The 14,027-nt window shown below is 42.0% G+C and overlaps 1 gene segment (V, D, J or C); it reads left to right on the top strand.

Annotated features, from left to right (window-relative positions):
* Positions 1-5,392: 5,392 nt before the first annotated feature.
* LOC139345763 (Ig kappa-b4 chain C region-like) lies at positions 5,393-6,854 on the top strand. The segment is given in 2 exon segments: positions 5,393-5,466; positions 6,347-6,854. A coding segment is annotated over 1 exon segment (261 nt).
* Positions 6,855-14,027: the final 7,173 nt, after the last annotated feature.

Here is a 14,027-nt window from a genome sequence, read left to right as displayed (position 1 = left end):
TGAAGGTACCAGTGGAGCAAGCTACCAACACTTGAACTGGTTTTACATCTGATGGAGACAGTCTGTCCTGGAACAACAGACTGAGACTCAGGAGACTGAGTCAGGGTGATTTGTCCTGATGAACCTGGAAAACATGACGAAGAGGAGAAGGGTTATTGAGACAAATCCAGCTTGGAGAAAGATGATCACCATCAGAGCAGAAGAGTATCATTTCTTTAACATGGAGAACAGATGGAAGAAGGTAAATGCTGCTTGTTTCAGTGTTTCTCCATCACAGCAGAACATGACTGTGGTGAACCTGGTTGTGGCATCCTGAAGCCCAGTTTTCAGAAGAGAGTCTCACCCTGAACAAGGAGCCCCAGGGTGGCCAGCAGTAGAATCAGTGAGCTCATGATTGTGCTGCCGGTGTGTCAGTGGCTCTGAAAGGCCTGGACAGCCACTGATCAACACTGGCCTCTTAACGGCTGGCAGCAGAGAGGCAGGACACATATGCAAACACACAGAGTCAGTGAACTGGAGCTGTCCTCAACACATCATGCTGTTTCCTCCTCACTGCTGAGACCACTGACTGACAAATCAGCCTCACGGAGAGTAAAAGAAACTCAGGATGCTGTTTAGAAACTGCAAATGAATCTTAGACAATTAAAAAAATTATCTGCTTGTGTGTAAACTTGTTTGTTTGTTTGTTTGTTTGTGTCTGGACTGAGCAGTTCCTCCTCAATCACAGCTCAATCCAGCTGATCCTCATGCTTGTCAGCCACCACAGCTGCAGCCAATCCATGAATCACCAGCCACAGGATAAATACCATCTTCTCCTCACCAGTCGTCACGAGATTGTTGTTCTCACTACCTTGTTAAAGTTTAGCTCTCATAGTGCCTTGTTTGTTTCTCGAATATAAATTTAAATTGAAATTTACTTTTCAAATCGATATCAGTTTGTTCATGTTGATGATCATTTCTCTGTGCACCACACAAGGTTCTGTGCTTGGACCATTACTGTGCAACCTATGTGTGCTTCCTTCAGGCAATATTATGAGGAACAACTCATCATCAATTTTATTTGATCTGTTGATGATTCCCATTTCTATTTATCAAAGAAGCCAATTGCAACCAATCATCCAACCAAAGTTAATTAAACTTGAAACATGTCTGACAGACATAAAGACCTGGATGACCTACAACTTTCAAAACGATTCAGACAATCTGGTCCACCCATGTGCAGGCTGGATTATTGCAGTGCTGTATTGTCAGGCTGCCCCCATAAATCACTAAATACTCTCAGCCGATCCTGAACACTGCAACACGTCCTCTGATACAAATATTTATCGCATATTACTATGATTATTTTTTTCGTCTTTTGTCTACAACGTAAGTATCGTTTATTTTATTTTGTATCCCTCTTCATTGTCTATTTATTCTTTTGCTACCTCTCCTTTTTATTGTCACAACGTGGGGTCAGGCACCATCTGTTCTTGAAAAACTCATAGTATCCTATTACCCTGCAGGAACACTGGTTCATGAAGAAATGAATAAAGGTGATCTTCAAATGAATCAGGTGAGCTTAGACTACTTGTGCAGAAGTGTGATGTGTTTGGGCCATGGTGTTTGATGCTGAACTTAGTTATAGAACTTCATAACTAGAGTCTGAGCTTTCAGCTATCAGGGCCGGTCCTGTGGAACCATCTTCCAGGCTCGACCCAGAATGCAGACACCCTCTCAATTTTTAAGAGTAGCCTCAAAACTTTCCTTTTTGATGCAGTTTACAGTCAGGGCCGGCTCAGGCTTGCCTTGGACAGGCCTCTAGCTTTACCACTATATGCTTAGTCTGCTGAAGGACATCCCATGATGCACTGAGCTACTCTCTCCCTCTCTCCCTCTCCATCTTTATGAATTCATGTCCCATTAATGCATGTTACCAACATGGCTTCTTCCACACACTCTTTGTGCTTTCTCGTGTTGCAGGTCATAGGTTGCACAGCAGCCATCGTCAAACTCAACCTTCATTTTGAGTTCAACTATGAACCTGTGAAGTTTTGTGACGGCATCTTTTAAGGTTGTGACACTATCGAGTTGACAAACCTGTGCAAAAAACAGAGACAGAGAAACATCTGACAAATGACTGAAAATCACCTCAGTGGTAGTTCCTGCTACAGTCGCTGTCTCCAGGACTCTTGTTGACCAGGGATGCTTGTTAATTGATAGCTCATCATGCTGCTGCCAGTGCTGCTGTCATCTCTAGTGTGTGTGTGTGTGTGTGTGTGTGTGTGTGTGTGTGTGTCCTCAGTGAAGTGTATCAGCTTCCAGCTGCAGCAGTCAGTTCAGTTTCTGTTCAGTCTGACTGAGGGAGGTTTTTGTACGACTCTTTTTCACTGTGTGAACAACCACTGACTGTTGATGAGATGAGCACTCTGACAGTAGTAAACTCCTGAATCTTCAGCCTGAACTCCACTGATGGTCAGAGTGAAGTCAGTGTTTGATCCACTGCCTGTAAAACGATCTGGAATCCCTGATGCTCGAGTGCTTGCAGCATAAATGAGCCTTTGAGGAGCTTCTCCATCTTTCTGTTGGTACCAGGATAGAAATTTCCCATTATAAACCTTTGGACTGCTCTTACAGCTGATGGTGACGGAGCCTCCCAGAGCAGAGCTCACTGCTGCAGGCTGAGTCACTGTGACCTGACCTCTGGACTCTGAGGACACAGACACACACAAACATAAAGCAGAGTCACAGTTTTGTCAGCTTCATTTCAGATGGACGGATGTTCGTAGAGGACTTTGACTCTCTGGACTTTACCTGTGAAGCAGCAGCAGAGGACAGTCCAGATGAGGATGCAGGTCAGAGTCATGTTTTTGATGAGGAGGATTTCTGTCTTCTGTTGTGATGAAGGACAGCTGTCAATCCTCCAGTGTTCAACTCTCAGGACTAAAAAGTGTCCCAGAGCACTGGAGCATGGTGCTGCTGATGCAAAGTGGCTCTCTATGGAAATCATAAGACAAGATAACACTTCATGAACCCCCTGTAAGGAAGATTTGGGTGTTACAGGCAGCAGCAGTAGCATCAAAAGTATAAAAAGATATAGAAAGGAACAAAAGACAAAACAGAAAATTAAAAAAAAAATCAAACTCTTCATTTACACATTATAGACAAGAGCATTTTTCTGTATTGCACATTGGATTGGATAAAAAGTATGCAGCAGTCTGTAAAATATTATTGTTAATGGAAAAAAATAAAATGATGTACAGGGAAGGAAAATTGGACGTGGGTTTAGACTTGGACATGGTTCAAATACAGTGTTTTCACTATTGCACATTGGTTAAAAAATGAGTTGGAGCATATAGAAGAAAAATATGTACGTGCATAGACTTTATGCAAGAAGACACAAATGTTATATTGAAGAAGAAATGTAATATTGCACTAGATATTGCATGAGCTGTAATGTAATGGCATGATGATGAAAACATATGGCATCTCCTCAATGGTGTCCAGAGGGCAGTCCAGAACAGAGCCAGCTTTCCCGACCAGTTCAGTCTTTTTCTGTCCCTCTGAGAGCTCCCACAGCCCCAGCAAACCACTGCATGGGAAACTGAAGATGCCACCACAGAGTCATAAAAACAGTGTCCTACATACTCCAACGGACCTCAGTCTTCTTAGCAAGTGGAGACAAATTTGGCCCCTCCTGTACAGGACATTTGTGTTGTTTGTCCAGTCCAGTTTGATGTACAGGTGAATCCCCAGGTATTTCTAATCCCCCACGATCTCAATGTCCAAGCCCTGGATGTTCACCGGTGTCGTCTTTGGGACCTTCCTGTGGAAATCAATCACCATCTCCTTGGTTTTGCTGGCGTGTATATTCAGGTGGTTCAGTCCACACCAGTTGACAACGTTGGTTGTGGCCTCCCTGTATTCCAGTTCGATGCCCTGTGATACGCATCCAACGATGACTGTATAACCAGAGAACTTCTGGCTGTGGCAGCTGTTGGTGTTGTGTCTGAATTCTGATGTGTTGAGGGTGAAGAGGACAAAGACAGCACTGTCCCCTCTGGAGCCTCCGTGCTGCAAACTACCACATCGGACACACAGTCGTGAAGCCACATACTGCGGTCTGTTGATGAGGTGGTCGATGGTCCATGCAGCCAGGTGGCAGTCAACTCCAGCTCTGTCCAGCTTCCCTCTGATGACTGATGGTTGGACTGTGTTGAAAGCACTGCAGAAGTCAACAAACATGACCCTCACCGTGCTCCCAGTATGCTCCAGATGAGAAAGACATCGATGGAGCAGGTAGATGACTGCATCCTCCACATCAATGCCTGGACAATATGCAAACTGTAGGGGTCCAGCTCGCTGCTCACCAGGTGACGGAGGTGGTTCAGTGCGATCCTCTCATTCATCCTCATCAGGTGGGAAGTTCGGGCTGCTGGCCTGAAGTGGTTGGGCTCTCTGGGATGCGCAGTCGTTGGAATCACACAGGAAGTTTTCCACAGTGCTGGAAGTCTCTCCAGACTGAGCCTCATGTTGAAGAGGTGCAGGATGACCCCGCACAGCTGATCTGCACAGTCCCAGAGCAGTCTGGAGCTGATGCCATCCGGGCCTGTAGCCTTCCTCGCCTTCATCCTGCTGAGCCCCCTCCTCACAGACACAATGCAGAGCTTCACACAGTGCTCTGACTGACTCCAACATGGACTTGGATCACTGTGATGATGCTGCTGATCAATGGATCAATCACTTTATCAGAACACTGATGAACATTCAGTGATCATTTTAATGTTGATTTGGTTTGAGGACTCTGGATATCTTTTCTTTCAGAACATCTTGTTTAATTTAAGGTGAGAACAACTTAAATTTGACTTTCAGACAGATGTAAAAAAAATAAACGTAAAATGTGATGAATTCTGATCAATTGTTTCACTGATTGATAAATGTAAGATGAAATAGTTCTTTCTCTTAAAAACTGGACGTGTTCATGTTGAGTTTGTTGTGTTCAGAGTCAGAGAGCCGTGTCTCTCTACAGTCAGAGGTTTTTGTACGACGACTCAGTCAGTTTGTATCACTGTGGTTGACTTTCGGCGGAGGAACCAGACTGGAAATTGGAAGTAAGTTCAGTTTTTGATGGATTTTATGAATTTGTCAGTAACTTTTCTTTCCTGGACATAAATTTTCTGCAGACATTGAAATTTGAGATTTTACAGCTTCTATTTTCTCTCAGTAGTTTTGTAGAAAGTCCAAAGTGCAGTTTTCTGATTGAATTGAAATCATGAATGTAATTAGTACAATGAGTCGGTGCAGAGGAGAAGTCACGTATTTAAATCTTTAGATGAAAGATGAAAGTTTAGTTGTTGTAGTTGAAGTTTTGTCAGACAAAGTCAGAGAGCCGTGTCTCTCTACAGTCAGAGGTTTTTGTACGACGACTCAGTCAGTTTGTATCACTGTGGTTGACTTTTGGTGGAGGAACCAGACTGGAAATTGGAAGTAAGTTTCTTCTCAAATATTAAATATCGTTTCATCAGATAAAGTTTTAATTCATGTGTCTGAACATTTGCTGTAACTTGAATTGTCCATTGGACTGATCAAAATCACCTTAAGACTCAATTTTTTGTTCATTTCTGCTGTTTGACCTTGAAGCTGAACTCAGAGCAGCTTCACTGAACTTCTCTTTAAGCGTTTCATTTGTGAAATGTGAACAGCTTGAACTGTAGGAACGATGAAAGAACAACACTCGTACTTTTCAAATGTTTGTAGATTTTGACTTTGATTCTCATTTTAAACCGTTTTTAGTTTGACTAAAAATCATTTTGAATCCTGTGAATGAGGATAAAAATGTTTAAAAGCCTTTAAATCTGTGATCTCCTCAAACGGCTCAAAATGGCTTTTTGAAATAATGTTGACAGTTCTCTGATGGTCGTCAGTTATTGTTGGCTGATAATATCGTTGGATCTCATTCACCTCTGAGAGTTTGGACAGTAAATGTTTTTGTATAAATGTATCAGGACTTTGAATGAAGTCACAGACTGAAAATATATTCAAACTGTATTTTCACGTTTTCTTCAAACGGTCTAATTTAAAATCCTTCAAAGAGCTTTTTGTATGTTGAAATGTAAATCTGACTGTTTTATTTGCAGTGCAGTTTGATAGATTTCAGGTCATATGAGGACTCTTTCTGTGCTGATGTGCATGAGAGGTTTCTTAAAGGGAAGTGAAACAATGTGTGAGTGAGTGACTGGTGGAGCAGAAAAATCATCTGACAGAAACTCCTTAAAGGACAAAATCAACTCTCACACAGTAAAGGTGTCCAAGTGTTTGACTGACAGCTGCGTGGTCCCTGTCCTCTAAATCGATTGGTGTCTCCTAGGTGACGTCCGTCCCACCCTGACGGTGCTGCCCCCCTCCAATGAGGAGCTGGAGAAAGAGGGGAAGGCCACGCTCATGTGTCTGGCCAACAAGGGCTTCCCCTCAGGCTGGAGTCTGTCCTGGAAGGTGGACGGCAGCAGCAGCAGCAGCAGCAGCTGGGAGGAGAGCAGGAGCCCCGGGGTGCTGCAGAAGGACGGCCACTACAGCTGGAGCAGCACCCTGAGGATCCCTGCAGACCAGTGGAGGAAGGTGGGCTCTGTGACCTGTGAGGCCACCCAGGGCTCCCAGACTCCACTCTCAGAGACACTGAGGAGAGACCAGTGTTCCCAGTCCTGACCTGACTCACTGGGACTCTGCTGCTGGTTCTCCTCTGCTTCTGCTCTCACTCTGCACTCTCTGTCTCTGTCTTTTATTTTTACAAATAGAAATATTCACTAGATTGTTGCAACGTTTCAATATTATTTCAGTGTTTGCAGATAATAAAGACGTGATCTTCAAATCACTTGTTTGAAAATGTTTTATTGTCGAAGTGTTTCCATAAATGTTCTTTTAATAGTGTCATTGATTCTATTCCATCCAAAAAACAAACCTGAATTTTCTCTCTGATGATTTTATAAATAATGTGTCAGATCATGTAATGTGTATCCATATACACTGAATATCAAAGGAGTTTAGAAACTCTGACAAAACTCTTCATCATTTTTGATGAGTACAAACCAGTGATGGTCGTAGTCTAAGTCCATAACTTGTTGTTGATAGTTGATGTAAATGCTTCTGTGACTTTGGACCAAAAGCCATGGTAGGACCATATCAAGCATAAATCATCCAATCATCTCTTGTTATTGAAGTGTCTTCATGATGAAGACTGTCATATTGTCATTGTTTTAGGTGTTTCTGAAGAATATGCACTGTCCTTCAAGTAAAACTACAATAAGAAAAATATCTGAAATGAATAGCAGTGTATCATCACCATAAAGAGACGCCAAACGATTGTGATCTTAAATTTAACATTGAAACTATTAACAAACTTCTTCTGCTGAAGATGCACAACCACAAAGACAAATGAAAGATGACAAAAGACTGAAAGTGTTACTGAATTATACACTCCATAAATCCTGTTGGTTCAATCATAAAATACAATTTTGTTGCAATAAAATCAATACAATATGTTTTATGTGTAATTAGTATTTTAACAACATGAATGAAATGTTTTTGAGAATAAATTTTCAAATTTAATTAATGAATTTTTGAGTTTCTATAAAAGTTGGTCAGCAGTGAAACTAATATTTATAAATTTTGTGTCCACGTTATCATACTCCTTGGAAAAAACAATTACTATTTCCTCTGTAAAATATATTTATTGTAAAAATTTTGAAAGTTAATTATTACTCACAATTTATTTTGAGCAAAAAGCTTTAGTTTTAGTGTGAGTGCAGCTGTTGATTCAGATCAGTTCCTCTCCAGCTGAGGGAGGTTTTTGTACGACGTTGTATCACTGTGTGAACAAGCTGTAACCCTGCTGACAGTAGTAAACTCCTGAATCTTCAGCCTGAACTCCACTCCATCTTCCTCAGCAGATCAGCAGTTCACTCAGGTGTTGGATTATTTTAGCTTTTAAGTGAATGTGGACAAGAATTCAGAGGAATTTGAAAATCTAAATTTCAATGAGAACTGAACGAGTCCAGCTGATGATGAAGATCATGTGATATAAGTGAAAGCTCCACAACAGTTAGTGGATCGATGTTGTGCAGAGATTGTTTTAATGTTTCCAAGCTCATGAAGTTACTTTAAGTTTCAGTGTGTTTGTTGGTTTGTTTGTGTTTCATGTCAGAGAACATGTTCTTACAAATGTTCTATCCACATGTATATTTGCAGCTTTAGGTATAAATACTGTATATATGTAGATCTGATGACATCAGGGAGGTCACTTGTGTTGGTTGTCTTGTCATGATTCCCTTTGATGTTGATCCTTTATTTAAGTTCACGTTTAAAACAGTATTTTGTTTGGTTTGAGCAGAGCTGTCGCATGGACTGTGCGACCTGTGCAACCACACAACCTGCAATCCTGCTGTTTTTAATTCATTTATTTATTTTTTATTTTTTTCATAAACACATTAGTTATATATGACTTTGTCTGTCTATGTCAAGGTCACATTAAAAACAAAGAAAGAAATAAAAAACAAATCCAACAAATTGTCATTGTCACTATGTCATTAGGCTTCACTGAAGCAGGAGGAGGGGGAAAGCTAACATGTCGGCTGCAAGAGAACGCGGCCGACTTCGCAAGCACGAATCAGGTTCTGAGAAAAGGAAAAAAAATTAAAAAGAAAGAGGAATTTCATAAGCCACTGTGAGAATTGTTGGATCAATTTATCAGCACTTCCAGAGATGATGGCTGAGACGATGCCCAAACCTAGTGGGTCTGAATATGCTAATGTGCTGGCAACAAGTAGCAGCACCCACACTGACACTGTGGCAGAGCCTAGCGGGCTTCAGCAACAGCAGGACGGGAACGTCTTCGCTACCTCAAAGGGATTGAAGGATCTTTCCCTAACTGTGAGATTGCGCTCAGGATCCGATTGACTTTTCCATTAACGGTGGGATCGGGCGAGCGAAGCTTTTCAAAGATGAAACTAATTAATTCAATTCAATTCAATTCAATTCAATTTTATTTGTATAGCGCCAAATCACAACAGAAGTTGTCTCAGGACACTTTCCATATAGAGCTGGTACAGACCAAGCTCTTTTATCTACAAAGAAACCAACAATTCCCCCATGAGCAGCACTTGGCGACAGTGGCGAGGAAAAACTTCCTTTTAACAGGCAGAAACCTCGAGCAGAACCAGACTCTGGGTGGGCGGCCATCTGCCTCGACCGGTTGGGTGAGAGAGGAAGAGCAAGAGAGAGAGAGTGAGACAGACAGACAGACAGACAGACAGACAGACAGACAGAAAGAAAAGCAGTCAGAGAGAGAGAGAGAGAGAGAGAGAGACAGAGACAGAGAGACAGACATGCAGTCACAGTGACAGTGGATGTAATAACAGCAGTAGCAGTTGCAGTGGATATCAGGCAGGGCCAAGGCAGGAGACGCAGCTGAAATCCACAATCCAGATTCAGCCACTGTCCATGGGAACCTGCAAGACGACAAAGCACAGAGACTCCGGGGAAGGAGCTAAGTTAGTAACACGCCGTGGTAGGACATGAGAGCGTGCAGATGGAGAGGGACAGAAGGACAGAGGAGCTCGGTGTGTCTTTGGATGTCCCCCAACAGTCTAATCCTATAGCAGCATAACTAGGGGCTGGTCCAGGACAAGCCTGAGCCAGCCCTAACTATAAGCTTTATCAAAGAGGACAGTTTTAAGCCTACTCTTAAATGTAGAGACAGTGTCTGCCTCCCGGACAAAGACTGGAAGATGGTTCCACAGGAGAGGAGCTTGATAGCTAAATGCTCTGACTCCTGTTCTGCTTTTGGAGACTTTAGGAACCATAAGTAGACCTGCATTCTGGGAACGCAGTGTTCGAGTAGGGCAGTAAGGTACTATGAGCTCTTTAAGATAAGAAGGTGCCTGGCCATTTATGGCTTTGTAAGTAAGGAGGAGAATTTTAAACTCTATTCTAAACTTTACAGGGAGCCAGTGCAGAGCGGCGAGTATTGGAGAAATATGATCTCGCTTCCTGGTTTTTGTCAGAACACGTGCTGCAGCGTTCTGGAGCAACTGGAGAATATTCAGCAGCGAATTTGGGCAGCCTGATAGTAAGGAATTGCAATAATCCAGCCTGGAAGTTACGAATGCATGGACTAGTTTTTCTGCATCATTTTGAGACAAAATATGCCTGATTTTTGCGATATTACGTAGGTGAAAAAAGGCAGTCCTTGAAATTTGTTTTACATGGGAGTGAAAGGACATGTCTTGGTCAAAGATAACTCCCAGATTCTTTACAGTGGTGCTGGAGGCCAGCGCAATGCCATCCATAACTGCTATGTCATCAGAAAGTGACCTTCTAAGATGTTTAGGGCCGAATACTATAACTTCAGTTTTGTCCGAGTTTAGCATCAGAAAATTGCAGGTCATCCAGGTCTTTATGTCATGAAGACATGCTTGTAGTATAGTTAACTGACTGGTTTCTTCCGGTTTCATTGATAAATATAGCTGGGTATCATCTGCATAGCAATGAAAATTTATTGAGTGCTTCCTGATAATCTTACCTAAAGGAAGCATATATAAGGTGAATAGAATTGGTCCAAGCACAGAACCCTGCGGAACTCCATAGCTGACTTTAGTGAGCACAGAGGAGTCGTCATTAACGCGTACAAACTGAGAGCGATCTGACAAGTAGGATTTAAACCAGCTTAGCGCAGTTCCCTTAATGCCAATGAAATGTTCCAGTGTCTGCAATAGGATGCCATGGTCAATGGTGTCAAATGCAGCACTAAGATCCAGTAAGACTAGTACAGAGACAAATCCTTTATCAGATGCAATTAGAAGGTCATTTGTAACTTTAACCAGTGCTGTCTCTGTGCTATGATGCACTCTAAATCCTGACTGGAAATCCTCGAATAAACTATTATTGTTTAGAAAGTCGCACAGCTGATTGGCAACTGCTTTCTCAAGAGTTTTTGAGAGAAAGGGAAGGTTGGATATCGGTCTATAGTTGGCTAAAACCCCTGGATCAAGAGTAGGCTTTTTCAGTAGCGGTTTTATCACAGCTACTTTAAAGGACTGTGGTACGTAGCCTGTTGATAAAGAGAGATTGATCATGTCTAAAACTGAAGAGTCAATTAGAGGTAATACTTCTTTAAACAGCTTAGTCGGGATAGGATCTAAAATACAGGTAGATGATTTTGATGATGAAATTATTGAAATTAGTTGGTGAAGGTCAACAGGAGTAAAACAGTCTAAAACTGCGACAGACTGAGTAACAGTTTCTACGATTTCTGCGTTTGAAGACAAAACAGTACCTGTTAACGGCAGGAGTCGATGAATTCTGTCTCTAATAGTTTGAATTTTATCATTAAAGAAGCTCATGAAGTCATTACTGTTCAGAGCTAAAGGAATACATGGTTCAACAGAATTATGGCTCTCTGTCAGCCTGGCTACAGTGCTGAAGAGAAACCTGGGATTGTTCTTATTTTCCTCTATTAGTGCAGAGTAATAGGCTGCCCTGGCACTGCGGAGGGCTTTCCTGTATATTTTAAGACTGTCTTGCCAGGCGGACCGAAATTCTTCCAGATTGGTAGAACGCCATTTCCTTTCTATTTTCCGTGAAGTTTGCTTTAATTTGCGGGTTTGAGGAGTATACCATGGAGCTAACCTCCTATGTTTAATTTTCTTCTTTTTTAGGGGAGCAACAGAGTCAAGTGTCATACGCAACAATCCTGTAGCACTATCAACCAGGAAGTCAATCTGGGAGGGACTAACGTTAGCATAAGACTCCTCTGTTGTATTGAGACATGGCATTGAATTAAATACTGATGGGATCATATCCTTAAATTTAGCTACAGCACTATCAGACAGGAGTCTGGTATAAGAATTTTTGCCTACTGGCTGGTAGTCTGGTAATATGAATTGGAAAGTTATTAAATGATGGTCTGATAAAAGAGGATTCTGTGAGGAGACTATTAAGTCTTCGATTTCAATGCCATATGTCAGAACAAGGTCGAGGGTGTGGTTAAAACAGTGAGTCGGTTCATGTACATTCTGGCGGAAGCCAACAGAGTCTAATACTGAGATAAACGCAGTGCTAAGGCAGTCATTATCAACGTCGACATGTACATTAAAGTCACCTACAATAATTACTTTATCTGCTTCAAGAACTAAACTGTTTGCGCACCTCCACGTCACAGGACAGACTGTGTGGACTTGCCCTGCTATCAGCTGAAAAGGACATTGCATCGAAACTGGATTATAAAGATCTTATTGCTGCGTTTGCGGCTAAGAAGGCAAAGAAAGTGACTCTGACATGATCAGTTTGTGCAGGTGAGTCCGTCTCACTGTTAGAGTTACAGGTGGAAATTTGTTATATGAATGAAAAGTGTCCTAACCGACTTCTTTAAAATGTAAAGATCCAAAAATAAAGTGACTGAGCTGACTTGATGTCAAGCCACTCGTTGTACAGTAGCTTTTCCCCCCTTTGAAATAAATAGCAAAAAGTCAAAGCTGAGACTGTGTGTATGATTATACTGTGTTATTCTCCTTAATAAAAATGTATTGCAGCTGGATTATGCCTGCAGTACAACTACAACAGCTGTGACTGTTATTCATGCGCAATTGAGGGTGTGTGTGTGTGTGTGTGTGTGTGTGTGTGTGTGTGTGTGTGTGTGTGTGTGTGTGTGTGTGTGTGTGTGTGTGTGTCCTCAGTGAAGTGTATCAGCTTCCAGCTGCAGCAGTCAGTTCAGTTTCTGTTCAGTCTGACTGAGGGAGGTTTTTGTACGACTCTTTTTCACTGTGTGAACAACCACTGACTGTTGATGAGATGAGCACTCTGACAGTAGTAAACTCCTGAATCTTCAGCCTGAACTCCACTGATGGTTAGAGTGAAGTCAGTGTTTGATCCACTGCCTGTAAAACGATCTGGAATCCCTGATGCTCGACTGCTAGTATAGTAAATGAGCAGTTTAGGAACTTCTCCATCTTTCTGTTGGTACCAGGATAAATAGCTCCCACCATGAACCTTTTGATTGGTCTTACAGCTGATGGTGACGGAGCCTCCCAGAGCAGAGCTCACTGCTGCAGGCTGAGTCACTGTGACCTGACCTCTGGACTCTGAGGACACACACACACAAACATAAAGCAGAGTCACAGTTTTGTCAGCTTCATTTCAGATGGACGGATGTTCGTAGAGGACTTTGACTCTCTGGACTTTACCTGTGAAGCAGCAGCAGAGGACAGTCCAGATGAGGACGCAGGTCAGAGTCATGTTTTTGATGAGGAGGATTTCTGTGTCTTCTGTTGTGATGAAGGACAGCTGTCAGTCCTCCAGTGTTCAACTCTCAGGACTATAAAGTGTCCCAGAGCAGTGGAGCATGGTGCTGCTGATGCAAAGTGGCTCTCTATGGAAATGCTCTCAAAAAGTATCATGTCCTCAAAATATCGTACTGTTTCCTCCTCACTGCTGGATTATTCAAATCATCCTCATGTAGAGTAAAAGAAACCCATGATGCTCTGTAGTAACTGCAAATTTAGCTTTTTAAGTTAAGCTAAAATGTGCTTTTTCATTTCCAGAAATATTTATAGTCTTTTTGTGATAAAAGTCTGTTTTACAAGAGAGCTGTGGTCAAGAAGGCAGCCTGAACCCAACTTGAGCTGAACGAAAACAATACAGACCACATAAATCGCACATGAGACTCAAGCTCACAGAGACCATTAAAGTGCACATGCAGGTCATTGAAACGAACTTAATTTTACAGAAAGTTCATTTCAACATTTTTAGTCACCACAACACTGGACCAAACAGTGTTAAAGTTGTCAAAGACCTCAGATTAAACATGGATTAAAAGAAACAATCCACTCAATGACTGAAGGATTGAAGTGCTGTCATTGGTCGAGTCAGTTCCAGTAAATGTCTGCATAGACTGCAGAGATGTGTTGCTCTCTGTGTCACAGTGTTAGACTTGTTCAGTCCTTATCTGTTTGGCAGAGTTGACGTTGTCTCACTTGGTCAACATTCATCTGCTCCTATCA

This window comes from Chaetodon trifascialis, chromosome 17, assembly GCF_039877785.1.
Source record: "Chaetodon trifascialis isolate fChaTrf1 chromosome 17, fChaTrf1.hap1, whole genome shotgun sequence".
Taxonomy (NCBI): domain Eukaryota; kingdom Metazoa; phylum Chordata; class Actinopteri; order Chaetodontiformes; family Chaetodontidae; genus Chaetodon; species Chaetodon trifascialis.
The sequence above is the reverse complement of the archived record's forward strand: the minus strand, read 5'-3'. Positions and strand labels throughout refer to the sequence as shown.